Here is a 24,210-nt window from a genome sequence, read left to right on the forward strand (position 1 = left end):
ATTTTTAAGAACACGTGGGAGGAGAGGAATTAGAAAAATTACAGAAATTCTTTTGAAGAGTGTTGCTATCAAGGAAAGCAGAAGAATGAGATAGTAGTTAGGGAGGAAAGAGGGGTAAAGATGGAAAAAATGACAGTGTGTTTACATGTGCTTGGGAACAGTTCAGCGAGAGAATAGTGATGATATAGAAGAGAACTGATGTAACACTATTTTAAGTAGGTAAAGAGATGTGGAATATAGTGTACAAGTGGGAAGAATAGCCTTAATTAAAAGCAAAAACAGTTCATCTTTAGTAACGAGAGAGGAAGCAGAGCATGTAAGCACTGATGTGGTATTGTCACGCTGGGGAGATATTAGCATGGAAGTTGTAGAGGTCCCTTGTGATTGCTTATTTTCTCAGTGAAATATGAAACAAGATGAACCACTGTAAGTATATTAGTGTTTTTGTTTGTTTTTTCTTCCGATTTTGTAGAGATATAATTGACATACAGCACTGTAAAAGTTTAAGGTGCATAGCATAATGATTTGACTTATGTACATCATGAAATGATTATCACAAGTTTAATGAACATCCATTTATCTCATGTAAATACAAAATTGAATTTTTAAAAAGTTAAATTTTTTTAGCACGAGGAATGTTTTCCCTTGTGATTAGAACTCAGGATTTACCTTCTTAACAGCTTTCATATAGCAATGTTAATTATATTTATCATGTTATATATCTCTAATATTTATTTATAACTGGAAGTTTGTACCTTTTAATTGATCTAATTCTAAATATAAAGTACATATTCTATTAGTGTTTATGATTGTTATTAATAGGAATATATCTGTTGCATGTGGTCCTTTATACTGGAATTGTAAAGAAAGAATAGTAGGTGATGAAGATATAATATCCTAACATTTGTCTTGTGTTAAAGATTGATATTAGAAAGGTTTTTTTTCTTTATCTATAAAATCCCGCTTGTTTTATTTTCAGGAAAGTAAAATATAACCATTCCATTGCTGGATTTGACTAATAAATTGGTCTTTAACATTTGCATCTTATTTTCAGAATTTTCAGCTCAGTATGTTATATCTAGAATTTGAAATATCTTGAATTTTTGAACTGTTTTGGATTTATAGTAGTTTAATTAAAATTCAGAAAAGGTCACACTCTAAAAATTCTGCAAGTATAGAAGATTCCAATTTTTTCCTCCAAATAACTCTTAGTCATTTATTTTAGAACATGTTATATATAGCATGCAAGTTACATGTTCCATTATTGATACTGCCACAGCTTTGTGACCTTGAGTAAGTCACCTGAATGGTTTTAAGCACTGAGATAAATCTAAGCAAGTTCATAACTCCAAAAATGTTATAATTTTATATATTTTTCTATGTATTTTATAGCTGTAGTATGTAGAATGTTGGTGGATATAAAGGTGTATCTGTTTCATTGATGATTTAAAACTGTAAAATATATATTTGTAGGAGTTACTTTCCATTTATGACTGCAGAGAGATGCGAACTGATGGCCCCGGTCACCAATTGTGGAGGCGATTTCCTGAGCATGTTCGGGAAATACTGGAACCGCATCTAAATACTAGGTCTGTAAACTCATTAATACTATTTTGATAGAATTGTTTTTAACTTTATAAAATAAATGTTACTTTTGATGTAACATTTAGCAATAAAAGTGTTTTTAGTATGTTCTAATATGTATTTTGCCACTATGATTTATGTTTATAATCTTGTCAAAATGAGAACAATCTGCTCATTGTTTAAATTTTAAAACTTTGAATATTTAGACAAATTCATTGAAGCTGAAAGGATTATTTTTTAATTCAACCATCAGTAGTACTTTGGAAAAAATCTACTTTAAATTGAATATAAGTTGAAACTTTTGATGTGTATGTGCTAAGTCACTTCAGTTGTGTCCAACTCTTTGGACTATAGCCTAACAGGCTCCTCTGTCCATGGGATTCTCAAGGCACAAATACTGGAGTGGGTCACCATGCTGTCCTCCAGGGGATCTTCCCTGACCAAGAGATTGAACTGGTGTTCCTCCTACATGGGCAGGCGGGTTCTTTACCACTAGTTCCATCTGGGAAGCCCTGTGAAAATATTTTCTTCTCCTTTTAAAAAAAAAAAATTCTAACCTTTTTTTTTTGTTGCCATTTTAAAACCTTTGTTAGGATTGATTGAAGTGATTGAAGTCCATTAATTATTTTTAGTTAGAAACTTTAGTTTTAGGTGTTCTAAGTCCCAAAATTATTGGATATTTGACTTTGGATGATTACTTTAGCTTTTGAACCCTAGTACAGTACCTAGCGTGCTGTGACTCATGGGGTCGCGGAGAGTCGGACACGACTGAGCGACTGAACTGAACTGAACTGAACTGAACAGTACCTAGGCACATAGTAGAATTCTTTATAAGAGCCCTTAAGTATGTATACTTATTTGCTACATACCTTTTAATATTTAGAAACCTTTTAAACATCACTTTATTTCTTATGAATAGTACTATTTAAGATATAGTTTATTAAGATAAAATTTGTTTTTTCTGTTTTGAGAACTCTATACTTCTCCATTTCTTTATCTGTATTTTATAACACTTATAGATGCTTAAGAGTTTCTATGCACTAAATAGATCAATCACCTATGGTTCACAGTTGCCACAGAAATAATTTTAGGAGAAAATATCAGGATGTGACTTGACAGAGCCTTACTTGTTCCCCAATATCCATAGTTTTCTAAGTTCAGCATAAAACTTCTAAAAGTCATCCAGAGAATTATATTCATGATGGTTCAAAATAACGATGGTTAACTGAGAGACATTGGATTTTTCATTTTTCAGCAACTTGCGATACAATGAAATACATAATGTTTGCTGAGAACCTTGAGTGTAGGGCATTAATAGGGCATTAATTATATTTGTCATTTCCAAACCTTACACTGGTGATTAAAAAGGAACCCACTCACCTCAATAATTGCTGTACACACGTGTAAGATGAGACCTGTTTGAACAGGTTTAAATGTTAGTACTGAGGAGCAAATAGAAAGAATCATGTTGAAGTTATGGAAGAGAGAGAAGTGATAATTGATAAAATAAGGCCCCAAGGAGCATCCAGAATACTAGCCATATATCTCATGGGTGATTTAAGGAAGTGAAGTCTCTCTCTCTGTAATGCTGCTGCTGCTGCTAAGTCACTTCAGTCATGTCCGACTCTGTGTGACCCCATAGACAGAAGCCCACCAGGCTCCCCCGTCCCTGGGATTCTCCAGGCAAGAACACTGGAGTGGGTTGCCATTTCCTTCTCCCTGTAATAGGGGAAGATAAAATGATGGATAGAACTTATTTACAAATTTAACTGTGGGGTTGTGTTAATGGTTTATTTTTTCTCCATGAAGTAAGAGGTATAAGAGATAAGGTTATTGGCTGAAAGTAGTAGTGCACTTGGTAATAGGTCACATAAGGAGAATAATGATCATTTGAATAGCCACTGTGGAAAACAGAAGAGAGAGCTGATAAGGAATATTTAGGATTTCTGGGCCGCGTAGAGGTCCATTGAGGTTGAAAACTAAGATATGTAGTAGTACTAATCTCATAAACAATTTCATGATGTTTCCTCCATCAGTGCAGTGGCCTTGATATCATTTCTGTGAAGGCAAGCATTTAGACTGATCCAAGATTTGGAGCTTGGCAGATGGGTCCAGCTGGTAAAGACAGTGTCGCACTGGAGTGTATAGAGGATATTACCAAGAGAATGCTTGAAGTGAAGGACCATAGAAACCAAGCTGGTTAGGAAAAGAAGTAAATGAAAAGGAGGTATTAATAGATTAGAAGAGCTTAGCAGAATCAAGAGACAGAAGATCTCAATGAGAGAGAACAGTTGTGTCAGTAACTGGGTGGAAGAACTGGAACTTTGGGAAAGTGGGGTCTAAATAGTACATTTTGGAAGTGAAGAAGTTTCTCTGTTTTGGCAAGGGAGTCCCGGAAAAGAAGTAGAGGAGAAAGTCATTGAGAAGTTTTCAGTTTGACTAGATGGTCCAACCAGACATTGAAGTCACTCAGGATGATAAGACTTGGGGAGGAAAGAAAATGCTGAGCAATCTGCTAAATGTATCAGTGAGTTGGTAGATGACCATAAAGAGTAGAGTATAGTATATATATGTGGATGATTTGAATCTCAAAGGAACAGATCTCTTTTGTTCCAGGGTGGGGTTGGAATGATCTGAAAGAGCACTGAGGAAGGGAAGAAGCAGACTCAAATACTTTGATGTACTTGGGGAGTTCAAGAATGACCTGTCACCCCATCACTAAGAAGCCTTTAGGGAAAGTAGTGTCTTTAGCCAGATTTCAGTAAAGGCAAGGCTGTAGTGGGGTAGTCAGCAAAAGAGTTGCTATAATTCCTTATACCAGAGTTCTAGACAGATGGATATATATTTATTTTTTAATAAACAATTTTTAAATTACAGATATAAGAGTTCTCAGAAATCAACAGATTGGTCTGGAGTAAAGAAGCCAATTTACTTAAGTAAATTAGGTAATAATTTTGCGGAATGGTCAGCATCTTGGGCAGGTTATCTTATAACAAAGGTAAGAGAGCCTTGTCCAGAATTTAACTGAATAAAAATTGTAAAGGAAATGAGAACATTTATCTGAATGCATAGCACACACAGTAGGCACTGAAATATTTGTCCTGTTAGTGATAGAAATTTTTGCAGAAAACGTTTACTAATAGAGTTACTCTTTTGTTAGTAGTAACAGTTTCTGAGTAAGAAGGTAGTTTTTTAATCAAGCAAATAATTGTGTTCTTAGTGTTTGTAAAATGTCTATTACATTACATCCTATCATTTTATGTTTTAAATAATATTGTTTAAAAGAATATAAATGCCTTACCAGACTTTTTTATATAATAAAAAGATTTCTTAGGTAATAAAAAGATATATTATCCCTCAGTGGCCATTTCTAAAAGAGAATACATTATCTGAACTTCCTCCAAAATAAAAGTAATGTGAATGTGAAAGTTGTTCAGTCATGTCCAACTCCTTGTAACCCTATGAACTATCCTGTCCATGGAATTCTCCAGGTCAGAATCCTGGAGTGGGTAACCTTTCCCTTCTCCAGGGGATCTTCCCAACCCAGGGATCAAACCCAGGTCTCCTGCATTGCAGGTAGATTCTTTACCAGCTGAGCCACCAGGAAAGCCCCAAAAAAAGTTTTTTTAAGATAAAATTTCATGGAAAAATAGAGATATGTTCCTGATGTTTTCCTAATATGAAATTTTTACATACCTGACAGAAAAAAGGTACCTTTGTGTTCCCCCAAAATGTTTAATGTGTATTTAAAATTCACAACTTTTGTTGTTAATTCGTATTTATATTAGTGTTTTAAAGCATTATAATAAATTATATCTGGTAATTTCAATAAAGTTTTTCTCTTTTTTAGTGAATATACTGAAAATATAATATGTGAAATGTTAAATTAATGCTATTCAATTAATTACTTTCAGCTGTGGAATATTTTATTTAGCTGTATTTAGCTTTTGTTTTTTTTTTAGTGAAGGATTTATATTTGAAGAAGAAAAAACCTTTAAACTTTGATAGGAGAACGGTAATGCTGGTAAATTGAGGGTTGGATCATACCAATAAAATTTGACTCTTACACCAAGTAATTGAAACTTTTTATTTCTTTCATTTTCTTTCCTATAGTTAATCATTGTTGATTACTTAATAAAAATTTGGTCTTGTATATAATTTGCTGGCCCAGGAAATACTTTCTGGTTACTTTCCTCATCTATTTGTTCAGGGAATAAATATACTAAATTTAATGTAGCTAAGTAAAAGATTATGTAATTAGCAAAGTTAATCTGTAACAAAATGTGATGCATTTTAAAATGAAGTCTAGGGGGAAAAGACCATTTTTGCTGAGACAGTTGGCAGCCCAAGTGGCTGTGTTGGTCTTCTAGGGATCTCAGCAGTTTAGACACTTGACCAGAAGGATGGTGAGCTAAATCCTCCCTACTTGAGTGCCTTTCTTAATAGGAAAATACCTACTCTACAGTGATAGACTAGCTCACATGTTGTCTTTTGGTATTAGTCAAAAGAATAAAATGTACAAAATTACTTACTCTCTCTAAACCATTGGAGTTTATAGGTTCGGCATGATCTTGCCAGTAAAATCTTCACCTGCTGTAGCATTATGATGAAGCATGATTTCAAGGTGACCATCTATCTTCTTCCACATATCTTAGTGTATGTTTTATTGGGGTGTAATCAAGAAGATCAACAAGAGGTGAGATACATCATTTTATTTGGTTTCTGTTTGTACAAACATTTGGGAAATGTAGTTAGTATTAAAAAGGCTATGTGTTAGTTGGAAACGTAGATCAATGTATGCTATGTAATGGCATATCTAAACACTTAGAAAATCCTTTTTTAAACTTTTATTTATCAAAGAGTTGTTTAGTGCTTAGTTCATATCCTTTACCTATTTGGGGTTGTTAAATAATTAGTAGGAGTTTGATATGTATTCTGGATACCAATTTGTGCCAGTCATATCGTAGAAAATTTTTTTCCAGTTATATCTTTTGCCATGAGAAATTTTAAACATAAATGCCAAATTTGTGTATCTTTTATAACTTTTTAATGTTAAGCCTTTTATGCAATGCCTTCTCTTATCCAGTATCATGAACATATTTCCCCATATTTTCTTTTGATTTTTTTTGTTTGTACATGCCCTTCAATTACTCTGAAATGGTTTCTGCAGATACTGTATTTATTTTTGTGACTCTTTTTGCTGGTTTTTTTTTGTTTGTTTTAATAGGGACTCTGCTTTATTTTCTTAAATATTAACAAATACACTAAGCATTTGGCACAAATCCAAAATATGATGACAAAAGTCACTATTAACTTTTTATTTCAAATACATCATTTTAGTTTAAAAGGCCTTAAGAGGCTTGCAAGTTCAAGCTTGACAGATTTCCTACTGTCAAAACCAAGAAACCTTAGAAAATAAGGAGGGCACTCTGTGCCCTTTTGATCTGATTCAGTAAGGCAACAAAACAACTTTGCAGTGTTATTTTGTTTTGCTTTAGAATTGGTGTGTCATTACAGAGCATGGTCTGTAATTCCATTTTATTGATGAGGAAATTAAGACACAGAGAGGTTAAACGACACGGAAACACAGACTCTTTGAGTAGAAGGGACCTTAGAATTAACACAGATCAGATTTTGGAGGCAAAAAAGTTTTGCTTTGGGGAAAGGGCCCACCTTAAGGAAATCAAACTGCAGGCTAGTACGCCAGCTTCTCATGACTGCCTCCCTTGAACCTCTAAATCCACACTGAATTTATATTCAGCGCTTAAGTGCTCCATGATATTGTCACTCTGTTTACACCTTATCACATGCTACCTTGTATTGTTCGTGTGTGCACATCATGTATACACACAAGAGGGCTTCCTTGGAGCAGAACCCATAGTGGGGAATGTCTGAATCCTACCACAGGGCTTTGCACATGAATATCTGCTTGCCTGTTTGACAGTGACATTCTAGAAACTGCCACAGTGAGCAGCGGGCTTTCCTTTTGTTTAAAGTGTCTGTTTGCGGATAAAGCACAAAAGAGACATCATAATCTCTCACAGGCGCTTGGATAGTCTCAACCATCTTGGCCAAGTCTATTTTTGTGACTCTTTTACAGTATATTTTCTCTTCAGAGAAACATTTTATTGGCTTAATTTTAATGAGAAAGATAATTTATTATTAATCCATCATGGATTTTTTTTTCTTTTGAAAATTATTCCCTTAAAATGGTCAACCTTATATTTCAGGTAATAGTAAAATGGTATTATGTAGACTATCATTAACCATAAAATGGTTCTTCTTAGGTTTATGCAGAAATTATGGCAGTTCTGAAGCATGATGATCATCATACCTTAAGTACCCAAGACAGTGCATCTGATCTGTGTCAACTCAGTACACAGACTGTGTTCTCCATGCTTGACCATCTCACACAATGGGCAAGGCATAAGTTTCAGGAACTGAATGCTGAAAAATTTGCACAAGGCAAATCAAATAGACATAAGGTGGACTCTGTGGGTAAGTTATAAGTTATATATACTTCCTTCTCTTTATTATTAACCAGTTAGTTCCTTCCTTATATCAATTCTATAATTTAAGCATTAGCTTTTAAAAGACCTATATTTTCTTGCATGCCTTACCCCCCACCTTCCTGGGAGATGGCCTTGTCTGAGAAAAAACGGTGACTTTATAGTAAGAAAGCCTCTCTTTAAACTCTTACTCTCACTTCCTTAAGCAAAACACATACCTAATTTTTCTTTGCATGAAATAAGGTTTATATTATCTCCCCTAGAAGACTGAGGATTAAGTGGGTTGATGATTATATGTAGTAAATTGTAAAGTGTGAAATAAATGCTGTTAATGTTGTTATTAACCCACTCCTCACTGTTAACTCATTTATTCCATGTTCCCTCAATGTGTGTATACATTGTGTGTATACATATATGTGTACATATATGTACAATATATACGTACAATATATTGTACATGTATGTATATATATTGTACATACAATATATACATATATTGTATAAGTGTTCTTTATCTTTTTTCACTTATGAGATACTCTTTGCAGTCTTTTTCACATTTAAGTTTTACATTTTAAAGATTTTACTTTCATTCATTTCATGACCTATTTTTTTTTTTAATTCATTTCACTTATTTTATTCTTTTTTTCCCTGTCTCTGGTAGTTTGGTATCCAGCAGCCTCTCCAAATATGCTTAGTATGGGGAGGGAGGTGGGAGGGTGGTTCAGGACAGGGGGACACATGTACACCCATGGCTGATTCATGTCAATATATGGCAAAAACCACCACAATGTTGTAAAGTAATTAGCCTCCAATTAAAATAAATTAATTAATAATAAAAGGAATTAGTAATCTTGTTAAGCTTTACTGCTATGTACTTATCTACCCCATATTGCTTGTAAGCAAATCCTAGGTATCATTATTTCATCTGTAATATTTGAGAGTGTCGCTGTAAAAGATAAAGACTCTTTGTAAAGAAATATAATCAACATATCTTTATTATACCTAAAAAACCTGGTCATTATCCCTTAATATCAAATATCCAGTTTCCGAAGTTCTAATTATCTCATGAATGTCATATTTTTAAATAATTTGTTTGAATTAATTTACAGACAATATTCACACTTTACAGTTTCTTTCGGTTCAGCATTGTTATATCTTTTGATAGTCTAAAGATTCTCTCCAAGATGGAGGGGATAAATATATACATATAGCTAATTCACTTTGTTGTACAGCAGAAACTAACACAACATTGTAAAGTAATTAGGTGCAATTAAAAAAACACCACTACAAAAAAGTAAAGATTCTCTCTCCAAAAAAATATATATATATATATGGTTAGTATATATTACAACACTAACACCCTGTTACACCTGCTAACATGTTATTTTTTTCCCTTTGATTTTACAACTCCCACTAAGGTGACTAAAAGAGAAATCTCATTAGACTAAAATGACACGTGCCCCTATGATATAAGCATTTGGTAAGATTTTGATGAATTACATTCTTCAGACATTAATAGATACACTTAATGTCTTTAAACTGTTGCACTTTTCATTCTTGTGGCAAATGGGTAAAGTATATGATCGTTCTGCTTCTCTGTACTTCAGCCATTTTAGTGGGAAAACATGGTTTTCCCCCAAAGCTATGAGACTAATTGGAAAAACTGACTAAGACCCTTAAAGAGGCCTTTACTTAAGCTCTCCACTTGTGAGCATCTCCTTCTTGTTCCTCTGTCTGTGGAAACACATACATTCCTGTTGTTAAGCACAGTAGTTTATTTTTTTAGGATATTTGGACTGACAAATAATCATCTTTTTAGGGGAATGTTTTTCTCTACAATATGACTTTTTTTCTCTACAGCATATTGATATGTTTTACATTAACTCTACAATTAAATGTTTGTTTCTGTTTCTGCATGTGAAAACGGTACATAAAAACCAAACACGAACTCAGTTATTATCATTTCTTACTAACATTTTAATGAAAATTGTAGCTTTTAAGAGTAACATTTGTAATATTTCAAAAGTTCAGTTCAGTTCAGTCGTTCAGTCGTGTCCGACTCTCCACGACCCCATGAATCACAGCACGCCAGGCCTCCCTGTCCATCACCAACTCCCGGAGTTCACTCAAACTCATGTCCACAGAGTCGGTGATGCCATCCAGCCATCTCATTCTCGGTCGTCCCCTTCTCCTCCCGCCCCCAACCTTTCCCAGCATCAGAGTCTTTTCCAGTGAGTCAACTCGTCGCATGAGGTGGCCAAAGTATTGCAGTTTCAGCTTTAGCATCAGTCCTTCCAATAAACACCCAGGATTGATCTCCTCTAGAATGGACTGGTTGGATCTCCTTGCGGTACAAGGGACTGTCAAGAGTCTTCTCCAACACCACAGTTCAAAAGCACCAATTCTTCGGCGATCAGCTTTCTTCACAGTCCAACTCTCACATCCATACATGACCACGGGAAAAACCATAGCCTTGACTAGACGGACAATACCTTTAACATTTCTCATAATTTGAAATGAATTACAAACTTTGATGGAAGTAAGAAACTTATTTTAAATATAATTTCATTTAAATTTACTATCTTGATTATGAAATTTGTTTCCTGTTTTCTACATGCTGTTATGAGTCATTATTAAAAGCTATAGCTTTTAAATAAGACTTCTTAAACTAGCTAGTCCAGAAGTTTCTCAATTAGGTCTTTTCTTAGATTCTTTTAAAAAAAATTACCATTTTAAAGTATTTGTGATTTTACTTGAAAGGCACTTTTACTTTCTGTTTCCACCTTAATAGTTAATGTTGTCGACGTAGCAACACAGGATAGAAATAGATTGTTAATGAAGAAAGCTATTTCCACAATTCTGCTTTTTCCCAACTCATACTTTATCAGAGTTTTTATAGTTATTAATAATAAATAACTCATCTTTGTATCTTTTATGCATGCATGTTAAGTCACATCAGTTGTATATGGACTGCAGCCTGCGAGGCTCCTCTGTCCATGGGATTCTCCAGGCAAGAATGCTGTAGTGGGTTGCCTTGCCCTCTTCCAGGGGATCTTCCCGACAGAGGGATCGAACCTGCATCTCTTACGTCTAACCTGCATTGGCAGGAGGATTCTTTGCCACTAGATCTTTTGTATCCTCTTTATATATCCTCAACATTTAATGTGAATTTACATTTAATCCTTACAAAATTTAAGGAAGGCAAAACAGATACTAGTATTTATAGTAAAGTGTGTGTGTTAGTTGCTCAGTGATGACTGACTCTTTGCGACAGCATGGACTATAGCTCCCCAGGCTCCTCTGTCCATAGAAACAGAAGTTCAAATAAGTTAAATGACTATATGGATGTGAAAGTTGGACTGTGAAGAAAGCTGATCACCGAAGAATTGATGCTTTTGAACTGTGGTGTTGGAGAAGACTCTTGAGAGTCCCGTGTACTGCAAGGAGATCCAACCAGTCCATTCTAAAGGAGATCAATCCTGGGTGTTCATTGGAAGGACTGATGCTAAAGCTGAAACTGCAATACTTTGGCCACCTCATGCGACGAGTTGACTCACTGGAAAAGACTCTGATGCTGGGAAAGGTTGGGGGCCGGAGGAGACGGGGATGACCGAGAATGAGATGGCTGGATGGCATCACTGACTCTGTGGACATGACTTTGAGTGAACTCCGGGATTTGGTGATGGACAGGGAGGCCTGGCGTGCTGTGATTCATGGGGTCGCGGAGAGTCGGACACGACTGAGCGACTGAACTGAACTGAACTGAACTGAAGTAATAATTGCTGTTGGAGCAAGAGTCCTCTGAGCAATCCTCTTGCTGGTAGTTACATTCTAAATAAGATACACTGGTACATGTAGATTACTTTATTTCATGAAATAAAATAAATTTAAATGTATACTTTTAACATTTCATCTTCTAAGTCTATAATTACTCAATTATCTTTTTATGATCTAGTGTCTACTGTGGATTATGAAGACTATCAGAGTGTAACTCGTTTTCTAGACCTCATACCTCAGGATACTCTGGCAGTAGCATCCTTTCGCTCCAAAGCATACACACGAGCTGTAATGCACTTTGAATCATTTATTACAGAAAAAAAGCAAAACATTCAAGAGCATCTTGGATTTTTACAGGTTTGAAATTAATATAGTGAACTTAATAATGCTTAAAATTGCCAGTCTTTTATGTTTAGGTTGTTCATTTTATTTGTTTAGATGATAATACTATAATTGAGTATGGAAGAAAAGAAAGTGAGGACCAGTGGGGCTAATACAGTGAATTAAATAAGAGGTCAAGAATGGTGGGCTTCTTTTCAGGTCGAAAAGCAGAATGCTGTGAGAGAACTGGAAAATAAGTAGTCTTGTAGTCTTTCAGTGACAGTCTCTCCTGTCTTTGTTTGCCTCCTTGTCTAGCATTAGTCTCTTAATTGTTAGTCATTCTTGTATAAGGGCATTCAACTCCCATGTCTTTCTCCCTCTGTATTGTATTCACTTTGTAAGACTCCAATCCTGAATAAACCCACCCATGTGTTTTCCCATTGTTTGCATGTAAGCAGCTGAACATCACTGGAGAAAATCACATGGTGGATATTTAACTGGTTTTCTTTTACATTCATAATCTCTAACTTTAGCAGAACTCTTTAACACTGCCTTCAGTCTATGTTTCTCCAGTTAAGACTACTTTCCCTCTCTTCATGGACTGTTTCTTACCTTCTCTCTTCATGTCTCTTCTTACCTCACTTATTCTCAGTTTATGACCTTGCTTTATTGTTCATTAGGAAAATAGAAGCCAAATCTACCAAATCTGAAAATTCACTGGATTCTGCACCATTTTCTTTTTCTTCTCTGTTGTGTTCCTAAGGAAGAATCCCTTCTTGCCAAAATTCAGTTCTTCTACTTTTGTTCTTGATTTCAAGGATTTCACTCCTTCAGATATTCCTTCTTTCTCCAGTATGATTAACTTTTCTTTCTCAGAGTAATAGAGTATATAGGCATGTTCTAGTATAACCCATTTTAATTTTTTTGTAATTCCCTTGAAAAGATCTTACAGTATCTTTTTTCAGATACTTCCCAACTTTCTGTTTCCTTCCATAGCCAGTTTTTAAAAGAATTGCCCATCTTCTCTATAGAACTTTATTTCTTATTTACTCTTTGCCCATTCCAATAAGAGTTCTTTCTCCATTCAACTGACTCTATTCTTGCTAAGAAAATCACTGACATATACATATACTATTATGTATAAAATAGATAACTAATGAGAACCTTTTCATACTGTTCATGGGATGAAGCACAAGCTGGAATCAAGATTGCTGGGAGAAATATCAATAACATCAGATAAGCAGTGACACCACCCTTATGGCAGAAAGCGAAGGACTAAAGAGCCTTTTGATGAAAGTGAAAGAGGAGAGGGGAAAAGGTTGGCTTAAAACTCAACATTCAGAAAACTAAGATCATGGCATCCGGCCCCATCACTTCATGGCAAATAGATGGGGAAAAGATGGAAACAGTAAGAGGCTTTATTTTTTTGGGCTCCAAAATCAGCAGATGGTGACTGCAGCCATGAAATTAAAAGACACTTGCTCCTTGAGAGAAAAGCTATGACCAACCTAGACAGCATATTAAAAAGCAGAGACATTCCTTTGCCATCAAAGGTCCATCTAGTCAAAGCTATGGTTTTTCTAATAGTCGTGTATGGATATGAGAGTTGGGCTATAAAGAAAACTGAGCACTGAAGAATTGATGCTGCTGAACTGTGGTGATGGGGAAGACTCTTGAGAGTCCCTTGGACTGCAAGGAGATCCAACCAGTCAGTCTGAAAGAAATCAGTCCTGAATGTTCATCGGAAGAACTGATGCTGAAGCTGAAACTCCAAGACTTTGGCCACCTGATGCAAAGAACCGACTCATCTGAAAAGAATCTGATGCTCGGAAAGATTGAAGGCGGGAGGGGAAGGGGACAACAGAGGATGAAATGGTTGGATGGCATCACCAGCACGATGAACATGAGTTTGAGTAGGCTCTGAGAGTTGGCAATGGATAGGGAAGCCTGGCGTGCGTTGATTCATGGGGTTGCAAAGAGTTGGTCACAAATGAATGACTCAACTGAACTGAATGAGAACCTACTGTATAGCACAGGAAACTCTACCCAATACTCTGCTCTGTGGTGACCTAAATGGGAAAGAATTCTTAAAAAGAGGGGATATGTGTATATGGTTAGCTGATTCATTGCTCTGCCGACAAAGGTCTATATAGTCAAGGTTATGGTCTTCCCCACGGTCACATACTGTTGTGAAAGCTGGATCGTAAAGAAGCCAGAGAGCCAAAGAATTGATGCCTTCAAACTATGGTGCTGGAGAAGATTCCTATGGGTCCCTTGGACAGCAAGGAGAGCAAACCAGACAATATTAAAGGAAATCAACCCTAAATACTCATTGAAAGGACTGATGCTAAAGCTGAAACTCCAATACTTCGGCCACCTGATGTGAAGAACTGACTCAATGGAAAAGACTCTGATGCTGGGAAAGATTGAGGGCAGAAGGAGAAGAGGGCTGCAGAGGATGAGATGGCCAGATGGCATCACCAATGCAATAGACATGAATTTAGGCAAACTCCAGGAGATGGTGAGGGACAGGGAGGCCTGGCGTGCTGCCGTCCCTGGGTTTGCAAAGAGTTGTACATGGCTGGGTGACTGAACAACAATGACATTGCTGATTCACTTTGTTGTACAACAGAGACTAACACAACATTGTAAAGCAGCTATTCACCAATAAAAGTTTAAAAAGAAAGAAAATTGGTGGCCTCCATGTTGCCAAATCCAATAAACAGCTCCCAGTCCTCATTTTCTCAACCTCATGGCATCATTTGACCAGTCCTTTATTAAGATATTTTCTTTTCTCTCACAACTTCTGGGATACCACATATTCTAGGTTTCTTCAAGCTAGTCTGTCCTCTCAGTTTCATTTGCTAGTTCTTCCTCATCTATAAATATAGAAGTACTCTAGTATCCTCTTTTCTTCTCTCCCTCTGTTCATTTCATAAATCATTTCATCCTTTCCCCTGCCATCTTTGTGCTGCTGCTGCTGCTAATTCACTTCAGTCGTGTCTGATTCTGTGTGACCCCATAGACGGCCTCCTACCAGGCTCCCCCGGCCCTGGGATTCTCCAGGCAAGAACACTGGAGTGGATTGCCATTTCCTTCTCCAATGCATGAAAGTGAAAAGTGAAAGTGAAGTCGCTCAGTCGTGTCCAACTCTTAGTGACCTCATGGACTGCAGCCTACCAGGCTCCTCCGTCCATGGGATTTTCCAGACAAGAGTACTGGAGTCGGGTGCCATTGCCTTCTCCAATCTTTGTGCTAATTGGTTCCAGATTTTTATCTTCAGTGTGAATATCTCCTTTGAACCCAGATTTAGTGTCTTGTGTTTCTTGTTGTTCAGTCTCTAAGTCGTGTCCAGCTCTTTGTGACCCCATAGACTGCAGCACAAGAGGCTCACTTGTCCTTCACTGTATCTCAGAGTTGGCTCAAATTCATGTCCATTGAGTTGGTGATGCTATCTAACCATCTCATCTACTGTTGCCCCCTTCTCTTTTTGCCTTCAGTCTTTCCTAGCATCAGTGTGTTTCTTGAAAGTATGTTAATACCAATATATTAAGTGCTTATTTAAAATATTTTAAAATTTTAGAATGTAACTTATAGACTATACTCAACAGAATTTATTATATATTGGATTTTTACAAGAGTTCAAGACCTTGAGAGTCTTTACAGTTCTCATTGTCACTAGCAGTTACTAGTGGCAATTTGTATTTAAGTGGAATATGGGTATATTTAAGTGGAACAGAATGCCTGGAAATAAGTTTGCAGTTTTACTGTGAAACTACTCTCAAACAAGTACTTATTGTTGCTTTGAGGAAAAAAAATGCTTATATGCTTTTTTACATGAATGGGTGGTTTTATTTCTAGTTGTGTCTTTTTTCTTATTTCATTGTTTCTTTAATGATTGAACAAAGAAATTATATGCTGCTATGCATGAACCAGATGGAGTGGCTGGAGTAAGCGCAATTCGAAAGGCGGAACCATCTCTGAAAGAACAAATCCTTGAACATGAAAGCATCGGCTTACTGAGGGATGCCACTGCTTGTTATGACAGGGCTATTCAGTTAGAGCCAGACCAGGTAAGAAAAGAAATGAAAGGCAACATAATAAAAAGAACTATGAACTAGCATCTCTGGAAACCTTAATTTCAATACTGTCTCTACCAGTGTCACTCTGTGTCTGGAAAATATTTAACCATCTGTGAACTTGAGTTTCCTGATTGATAAAATTAGAGACGATGCTAGATGATCTCAAAGATCCTTTCCAGTACCAAATTTCTATGACCTTACAAATCCCCCAAATGAATGAGATTTATTGTGGAATATACTTAGTTTTAAGCTGTATGTTCAATTACTCTGAAATTAATGTAATTTTGCTTTACTATTAGAAATGTAAGACTTGCATCAATTTTTAATAATAATAGTGATTCTGTAGCCTAAGAAAGTTTTTCAGATTACACATGCCCCATTACCATTTGGGAATCTCTGAAATGGTCCCTTAGTATCACTGAGCTACAGTTACTAATGGGGGCACGTCATGTATCTCATGTATGTTAGAACAGGAAAGAGGTTTAGAATCATTGGTTTACAATCTTAGCTTAGAATCTCTCTAATCTTAGGTATCCCTTATTTTTTATAATTGGCCTGTTCATTTTCTCAGAAGTTCAGTGTATAGGGCCTTTATTTTTCACAATTTTATTCTCAATTTTAAAGAATACTTCATAATTCTATTTAACTTTTCAGTTTCTATAGCCTAAAATCTATATTAATAATATTGTGACCTTTGAGTTTAATTTTCACATGAGAAATAATGACAGTCTTCAAATGAAGTGTTAAGAAATACTGTTACTTTTATATTTGATCTGAACAAAAAATTAGCCCTTATCTGGGAAAAATAATAAATTCAATCTAAGATACTTTTTAGGTTGTCTGAATTTTATAAAAACCAATTCAGATGTGTATGGAACATCGGCAGAGGACTCTGCCATATAGCCAAGCAAGTCACTTGTTAAACTAAGAAAGGTAGGCTCAGTGAAGAAGATAGCATTTTTTAAGGACAAGAAGTTAAACACTTTTTGGTTCCTACGGTGTAGTTGAAATAACAATGCTATTTTAAATACTTTAAAATTTCCAGATCATTCACTATCATGGTGTTGTGAAGTCCATGTTAGGTCTTGGTCAACTGTCTACTGTAATCACTCAGGTGAATGGAGTGCATGCTAACAGGTAATGCTTTTTAAAAGAATTTTTTTTTATTGTTTTGAAATGGGAAATTTTAAATTGACTGATTGGGTTGAAGTAATGTTTACTAAAGTAATGAAATCTTTTTTGTTTTCATGGTGTTGGAGATAAGCACCAAAAAATATTTTGTCCAACTCTCTCTCTCATAAGTCAGTCTAGTACTTAACAGCTTATCTTTTGTGCAAAGAATCATCTTTGAAGTAAATTTGCTTTATGACAAGAACCTGCCTGACTTTACCTACTATGGGTGAAGTTCATATTCATACTTCCAAAGGGTATCTAAGCTCTGCCTACATAATCAGCACCAGTTATTTTATGTGTTGGAGAGAGGGAAATTTTGTGACTGAATTAAAGAATACCACTCTAAGATCTAGGTTATCCCCTAATGGCAAGCCACTCCAGTACTCTTGCCTGGAAAATCCCATGGATGGAGGAGCCTGGTAAGCTGCAGTCCGTGGGGTTGCTAAGAGTCGGACACAACTGAGTGACTTCACTTTCACTTTTCACTTTCACACATTGGAGAAGGAAATGGCAATCCACTCCAGTGTTCTTGCCTGGAGAATCCCAGGGACGGGGGAGCCTGGTGGGCTTCCGTCTTTGGGGTCACACAGAGTTGGACACAACTGAAGTGACTTAGCAGCAGCAGCAGCAGCAAAAGACTAATAAAAATGAAAACAACCTTTCTTTCCTAAAGAAAATAGGTTTATAATAGCAAACCAAATGATACCCCCCAAAAAGTGCTTATATGTGGTAAAGATTAAAGCATGCCTGTTTCTTTTAATATAAAGAATAATTAGGAAGATTGATTTTGCTCTTGAAACTGCCTTGCTCTTCCAGCTGAAAGCCTTTTTCCTTAATATATTTGTCAGACCCCAAATGACTTTTCCGGACAGTGTTCAGTTCAGTTCAGTCGCTCAGTCGTGTCGAACTCTGCAACCCCATGAACCTCAGCATGCCAGGCCTCCCAGTCCATCACCAACTCCCGGAGTTTACCCAAACTGATGTCCATTGAATTGGTGATGTCATCCAGCCATCTCATCCTCTGTCGTCCCCTTCTCCTCCTGCCCTCAATCTTTCCCAGCATCAGGGTCTTTTCAGATGAGTCAGCTCTTCACAACAGGTGACCAAAGTATTAGAGTTTCACCTTCAACATCAGTCCTTCCAGTGAACACCCAGGACTGATCTCCTTTAGGATGGACTGGTTGGATCTCCTTGCAGTCCAAGGGACTCTCAAGAGTCTTCTCCAACACCACAGTTCAAAAGCATCAATTCTTCGGCACCCGGCTTTCTTTATAGTCCAACTCACATATCCATACATGACTACTGGAATAACCATAGCCTTGACTAGATGGACTTTTCTTGACAAAGTAATATCCCTGCTTTTTAATATGCTGTCTAGGTTGGTCATAACTTTCCTTCCAGGGAGTAAGCGTCTTTTAATTTAATGGCTGCAGTCACCATCTGCAATGATTTTGGAGCCCCCCAAAATAAAGTCAGCCACTGTTTCCATTGTCGCCCCATCTATTTGCCATGAAGTGATGGGACTGGATGCCATGATCTTAGTTTTCTGAATGTTGAGCTTTAAGCCAACTTTATCACTCTGCTCCTTCACCTTCATCAAGAGGTTCTTTAGTTCTTCTTCACTTTCTGCCATAAGGGTGGTGTCATCCTCTTATGTGAGGTTATTGATATTACTTCCAGCAATCTTGATTCCAGCTTGTGCTTCATCTAGCCCAGCGTTCCTCATGATGTACTCTGCATATAAGTTAAATAAGCAGGGTGACAATATACAGGCTTGATGTACTCCTTTTTCTATTTGGAACCAGTCTTTTGTTCCATGTCCAGTTCTAACTGTTGCTTCCTGAGCAGCATACAGGTTTCTCAAGAGGCAGGTCAGGTGGTCTGGTGTTCCCATATCTTAAAGAATTTTCCATAGTTTATTGTGATCCACACAGTCAAAGGCTTTGGCATAGTCAATAAAGCAGAAGTAGAAGTTTTTCTGGAACTCTCTTGCTTTTTCCATGATCCAGCAGATGTTGGCAATTTGATCTCTGGTTCCTCTGCCTTTTCTAAAACCAGCTTGGACATCTGGAAGTTCACGGTTCACATATTGCTGACGCCTGGCTTGGAGAATTTTGAGCATTACTTTACTACCATGTGAGATGAGTGCAATTGTGTGATAGTTTGAGCATTCTTTGGCATTGCCTTTCTTAGGGACTGGAATGAAAACTGACCTTTTCCAGTCCTGTGGCCACTGCTGAGTTTTCCAAATTTGCTGGCATATTGAGTGCAGCATTTTCATAGCATCATCTTTTAGGATTTGAAATAGCTTAACTGGAATTTCATCACCTCCACTAGCTTTGTTCGTAGTGATGCTTTCTAAGGCCCACTTGACTTCACAGTCCAAGATGTCTGGCTCTAGGTGAGTGATCACACCATTGTGATTATCTTGGTCGTGAAGATCTTTTTTGTACAGTTTTTCTGTGTATTCTTGCCACCTCTTCTTAATATCTTCTGCTTCTGTTAGGTCCATACCATTTCTGTCCTTTATCGAGCCCATCTTTGTGTGAAATATTCCCTTGGTATCTCTAATTTTCTTGAAGAGATCTCTAGTCTTTCCTATTCTTTTGTTTTCCTCTATTTCTTTGCACTGATCGCTGAGGAAGGCTTTCTTATTTCTCCTTGCTATTCTTTGGAACTCTGCATTCAGATGCTTATATCTTTCCTTTTCTCCTCTGCTTTTCGCTTCTCTTCTTTTCACAGCTATTTGTAAGGTCTCCCCAGACAGCCATTTGGCTTTTTTGCATTTCTTTTCCACGGGGATGGTCTTGATCCCTGTCTCCTGTACAATGTCACCAACCTCCATCCATAGTTCATCAGGCACTCTATCTGTCAGATCTAGTCCCTTAAATCTATTTCTCACTTCCACTGTATAATCATAAGGGATTTGATTTAGGTCATATCTGAATGGTCTAGTGGTTTTCCGTACTTTCTTCAATTTAAGTCTGAATTTGGCAATAAGGAGTTCATGATCTGAGCCACAGTCAGCTCCTGGTTTTGTTTTTGCTAACTGTATACAGCTTCTCCATCTTTGGCTGCAAAGAATATAATCATTGATTTCGGTGTTGACTCTGGTGATGTCCATGTGTAGAGTCTTCTCTTGTGTTGTTGAAAGAGGGTGTTTGCTATGACCAGTGCATTCTCTTGGCAAAACTCTATTAGCCTTTGCCCTGTTTCATTCCGTGCTCCAAGGCCAAATTTGCCTGTTACTCCAGGTTTTTCTTGACTTCCTACTTTTTGCATTCCAGTCCCCTATAATGAAAAGGACATCTTTTTTGGGTGTTAGTTCTAAAAGGTCTTTTAGGTCTTCACAGAACCGTTCAGCTTCTTCAGCGTTACTGGTTGGGGCATAGGCCTGGATTACTGTAAAATTGAATGGTTTGCCTTGGAAACGAACAGAGATCATTCTGTCGTTTTTGATATTGCATCCAAGACAGCATAGCCATGCTTATTATACCTGTATCCATTCTCCCCCAAACTCCCTTCCCATCCAGTCTTCCATATAACATTGAACTGTGTTCCCTGTGTTGTACAGTAAGTCCTTGGTTGGTTATCCATTTTAAGTACAGCAGTACACAGTCTTTTTAATGCATTTTTGGAAGTATTATCACAGCCTGAGCCTCACGGTCATTTGGTACAATGCTTCTTGGTACAGTGCTTGGTGTGACCCTCTGGATTAAGATCATGGCATCTAGTTCCATTACTTCATGGCAGATAAAAGGGGAAAATGTGGAAGCATTGACAGTTTTATTTTCTTGGGCTCCAGAATCACACAGATAGTGACTGCAGTCATGGAAATTAAAGCTATGACAAACCTAGACAGCATATTAAAAAGCAGAGACACAATTTTGCTGACAAAGATCCATGTAGTCAAAGCTTTTCCAGTAGTCATGTACGAATGTGAGAGTTGAACCATAAAGAAGACTGAGTGCTGAAGAATTGATGCTTTCCGATTGTGATGCTGGAGAAGACACTTGAAAGTCCCTTGCACTGCAAGGAGATCAAACCTGTCAGTCCTAAAGGAAATCAGTCCTGAATATTCATTGGAAGGACTGATGCTGAAGCTGAAGCACCAGGACTTTGGCCACCCAATGTGAAGAGCTGACTTACTGGAAAAGACCCTGATTCTGAGAAGGATTGAAGGCAGAAGGAGAAGGGGATGACAGAGGATGAGATGGTTGGATGGCATCACCAACTCAATGTACTTGAGTTTGAGCAAACATGGGAGATAATGAAGGACAGAGGAGCCTAGTGTGCTACAGTCCATGGGGTTGCAAAGCGTTGGACATGGTTTAGTGACTGAACAAAAACAACAGTCCCCTCTGGAGAGCCACTCTTGCTAATTCTACTCGATTTAGATTCTAAAAATTTTGATATCAGCATGTTGTAATAAACTTGTGAAGTTCAAATTTGGATTTTTGAAAGTTATATTTCTGTTGTATTTCTTTTAACTTTGTTCTAAATCATTTTTGGTGGTATTCAGAAATTAGAAAATGTTCAGTGTTTACGCTGCTACTTTATATTTTTAAAAAATAATTAATTGATTCTTTTGTTACATTTTCTTTATGTATTTTTACTACAGATAGAACAAAGAGGGCTTTTAAGGGCAATGATCCAAGCGTATCTGAATCTGTTACCTTATTTATAATATGGGGATATGTGTACATTTTGGTATTATTAACTAATTAAATGGAAAAATGTGCCTGGCCTAAGGTCTAACGTAGAGCAGGTATTCACATAATATGATTTAATAAAGGAGAAACATGGGGAAAGTGTAGCTTCTCCTATACAGTTGTGATCTAAATATCACTATAGCCATCTTAGTATCACATAAGTAGGATGCTTAAAAAAAATAGTAACTATATCATACTGCTTTTACAAACCCCAATTTTAAAGTAACTGAAAATAATGTAAGAGTAGATAAGTATTTTAGGTAGCTAATTTTGTATCTTTTTTTATACTATTGACACATAATTAGTAACTTGGTTATGTCCTTATTATTTAGTGTCCTGTGCTCCCTAGTGCTCAATCCACACCACCAGTTCCTATGTTTTTATCTTAAATTTAGTTCAAAATCCAAGGTTGTTAGAATTACCTACCTGTAATACATATACATTCAGTTGGCTCTTTGTCCTCCCTGCTCTTTGTTAAAGTTAAACCTGCAGCTAATGTTACAACTGTTCTTTTGTAATTATACAGGCATTAATTCTGATTTAATATATGGCAAATTTGTCAAAAATGACATTTTTCAATGTCTATCAGAAGTAATTATTGAAAATAATTGAATTATTGAAATTGTACTTCAATTTCAATTATAATTAATGAAAATTTCAATTGTAATTGCTGTAAAATACAATTTCAATTGTAATTATTGAAAAAAATATTTTGGGGGACTGGAAAGATTAAAATTGGGATTGTTGTGGATAGAAATTAATTATTTTGTACTTAAGTACAAAATACAATAAATAGAGTATCTAAACCAATTAAAAGTCTATAAATGTCACCTTAAATTTAAATAAATGTTTAATTGATATGGATTTCTTTTAATAGGTCTGAATGGACAGATGAATTAAACACATACAGGGTGGAAGCAGCTTGGAAATTGTCACAGTGGGATTTAGTAGAGAACTATTTGGCAGCAGGTACAATTACTTTTTAAAAAATAACCAGTTTTAATATGACATAAATATTCAGACCTAAGTAGCTAAGCAACATTCATAATTAATGTCAGCTTTCCTTATGATTGCCTTGTTTAGTTTGAAGTGGAATGAAAGCATCTGTTCCAAATTTCTGTTGACTATTTTACCAAATGAAATAAAGCTTGTTCTGGGACCAGCTATCATGGCATTCCTTGACTCTCTGTCAATTGTTTTTCAGATGGGAAATCTACAACATGGAGTGTCAGACTGGGACAGCTATTATTATCAGCTAAGAAAAGAGATACCACAGCTTTTTATGACACATTGAAACTAGTGAGAGCAGAGCAAATTGTGCCGCTTTCAGCTGCAAGCTTTGAAAGAGGCTCTTATCAACGTGGATATGAATATATTGTGAGGTATTTTGAGGTTTCCATTTTTATATTCCTGGTTTGTAGGTGTCATATGACTGGCTTGGAATTTTGTGCTTACTAAATAAGTGATAGTATGTTCGGTGTCATGCATAGCTACACAAAATGGCTCTTGCATTTTTTTAATTTCATAATCACCCTGTCTATAGTTTCTTTTTTTTTTATGTATATCCTTTTAATTAGAAAGGCAATTATGAGACTGCTAAAAAATTGTAAAAAAAAAATATCTTACATTTATCCTGATACAGTGTCATAGTTTCTTTTCTTTATAGCCTAAATAACTAGACACCTACTCTGCCTGGCACACTGGAGTCAGTACTTTTGGTTCCTTTTCCTTTTTCTCATTTAGAAATGCACTTGACATTTCCCACCTCAAATATCCCCCCTCAAATATCCCCCCTCAAATGTAGGCATTACATTACTCACAAGGAATATTAACCTTTAGAGGTGAAGAAGGCAATGATGGAAAACATTTTAGATCTGTTAATTTACCTGAAGAAAATGATAAAACATGTTATATCTGAACTGTAGGAAATTGAAAAATAAGCAGGTTTTTTTTTAGTTCATAAAAATTTATTAAATTTTGTATCAGCCCCTTTGATAACAGCTTAATGAAACCAGAGATTGGACCACTGAGATTAGTTTAGTTCTGTAGCTA

At 36.3% G+C, this 24,210-nt stretch overlaps 1 protein-coding gene across 2 annotated transcripts in view; it reads left to right on the top strand.

Annotated features, from left to right (window-relative positions):
- ATR (ATR checkpoint kinase) overlaps positions 1-24,210 on the top strand; it is a 116,322-nt gene that overhangs the window by 54,502 nt on the left and 37,610 nt on the right. For both annotated transcript variants that reach the window (XR_016038305.1, XM_055412376.2), the window contains exons 24-32: positions 1,474-1,589; positions 4,462-4,582; positions 6,143-6,280; positions 7,872-8,082; positions 12,049-12,227; positions 16,100-16,264; positions 17,319-17,410; positions 23,036-23,127; positions 23,363-23,540. Coding sequence is in view for 1 of the 2 variants with exons in the window: in XM_055412376.2 (XP_055268351.2) it covers positions 1,474-1,589; positions 4,462-4,582; positions 6,143-6,280; positions 7,872-8,082; positions 12,049-12,227; positions 16,100-16,264; positions 17,319-17,410; positions 23,036-23,127; positions 23,363-23,540 (1,292 nt within the window). In the remaining variant the exon portion in view is untranslated. The remainder of the gene's footprint in view (positions 1-1,473; positions 1,590-4,461; positions 4,583-6,142; positions 6,281-7,871; positions 8,083-12,048; positions 12,228-16,099; positions 16,265-17,318; positions 17,411-23,035; positions 23,128-23,362; positions 23,541-24,210) is intronic.

This window comes from Moschus berezovskii, chromosome 1 (assembly GCF_049115385.1).
Source record: "Moschus berezovskii isolate FMDL1 chromosome 1, NW_MosBer_1.0, whole genome shotgun sequence".
Lineage (NCBI taxonomy): Eukaryota > Metazoa > Chordata > Mammalia > Artiodactyla > Moschidae > Moschus > Moschus berezovskii.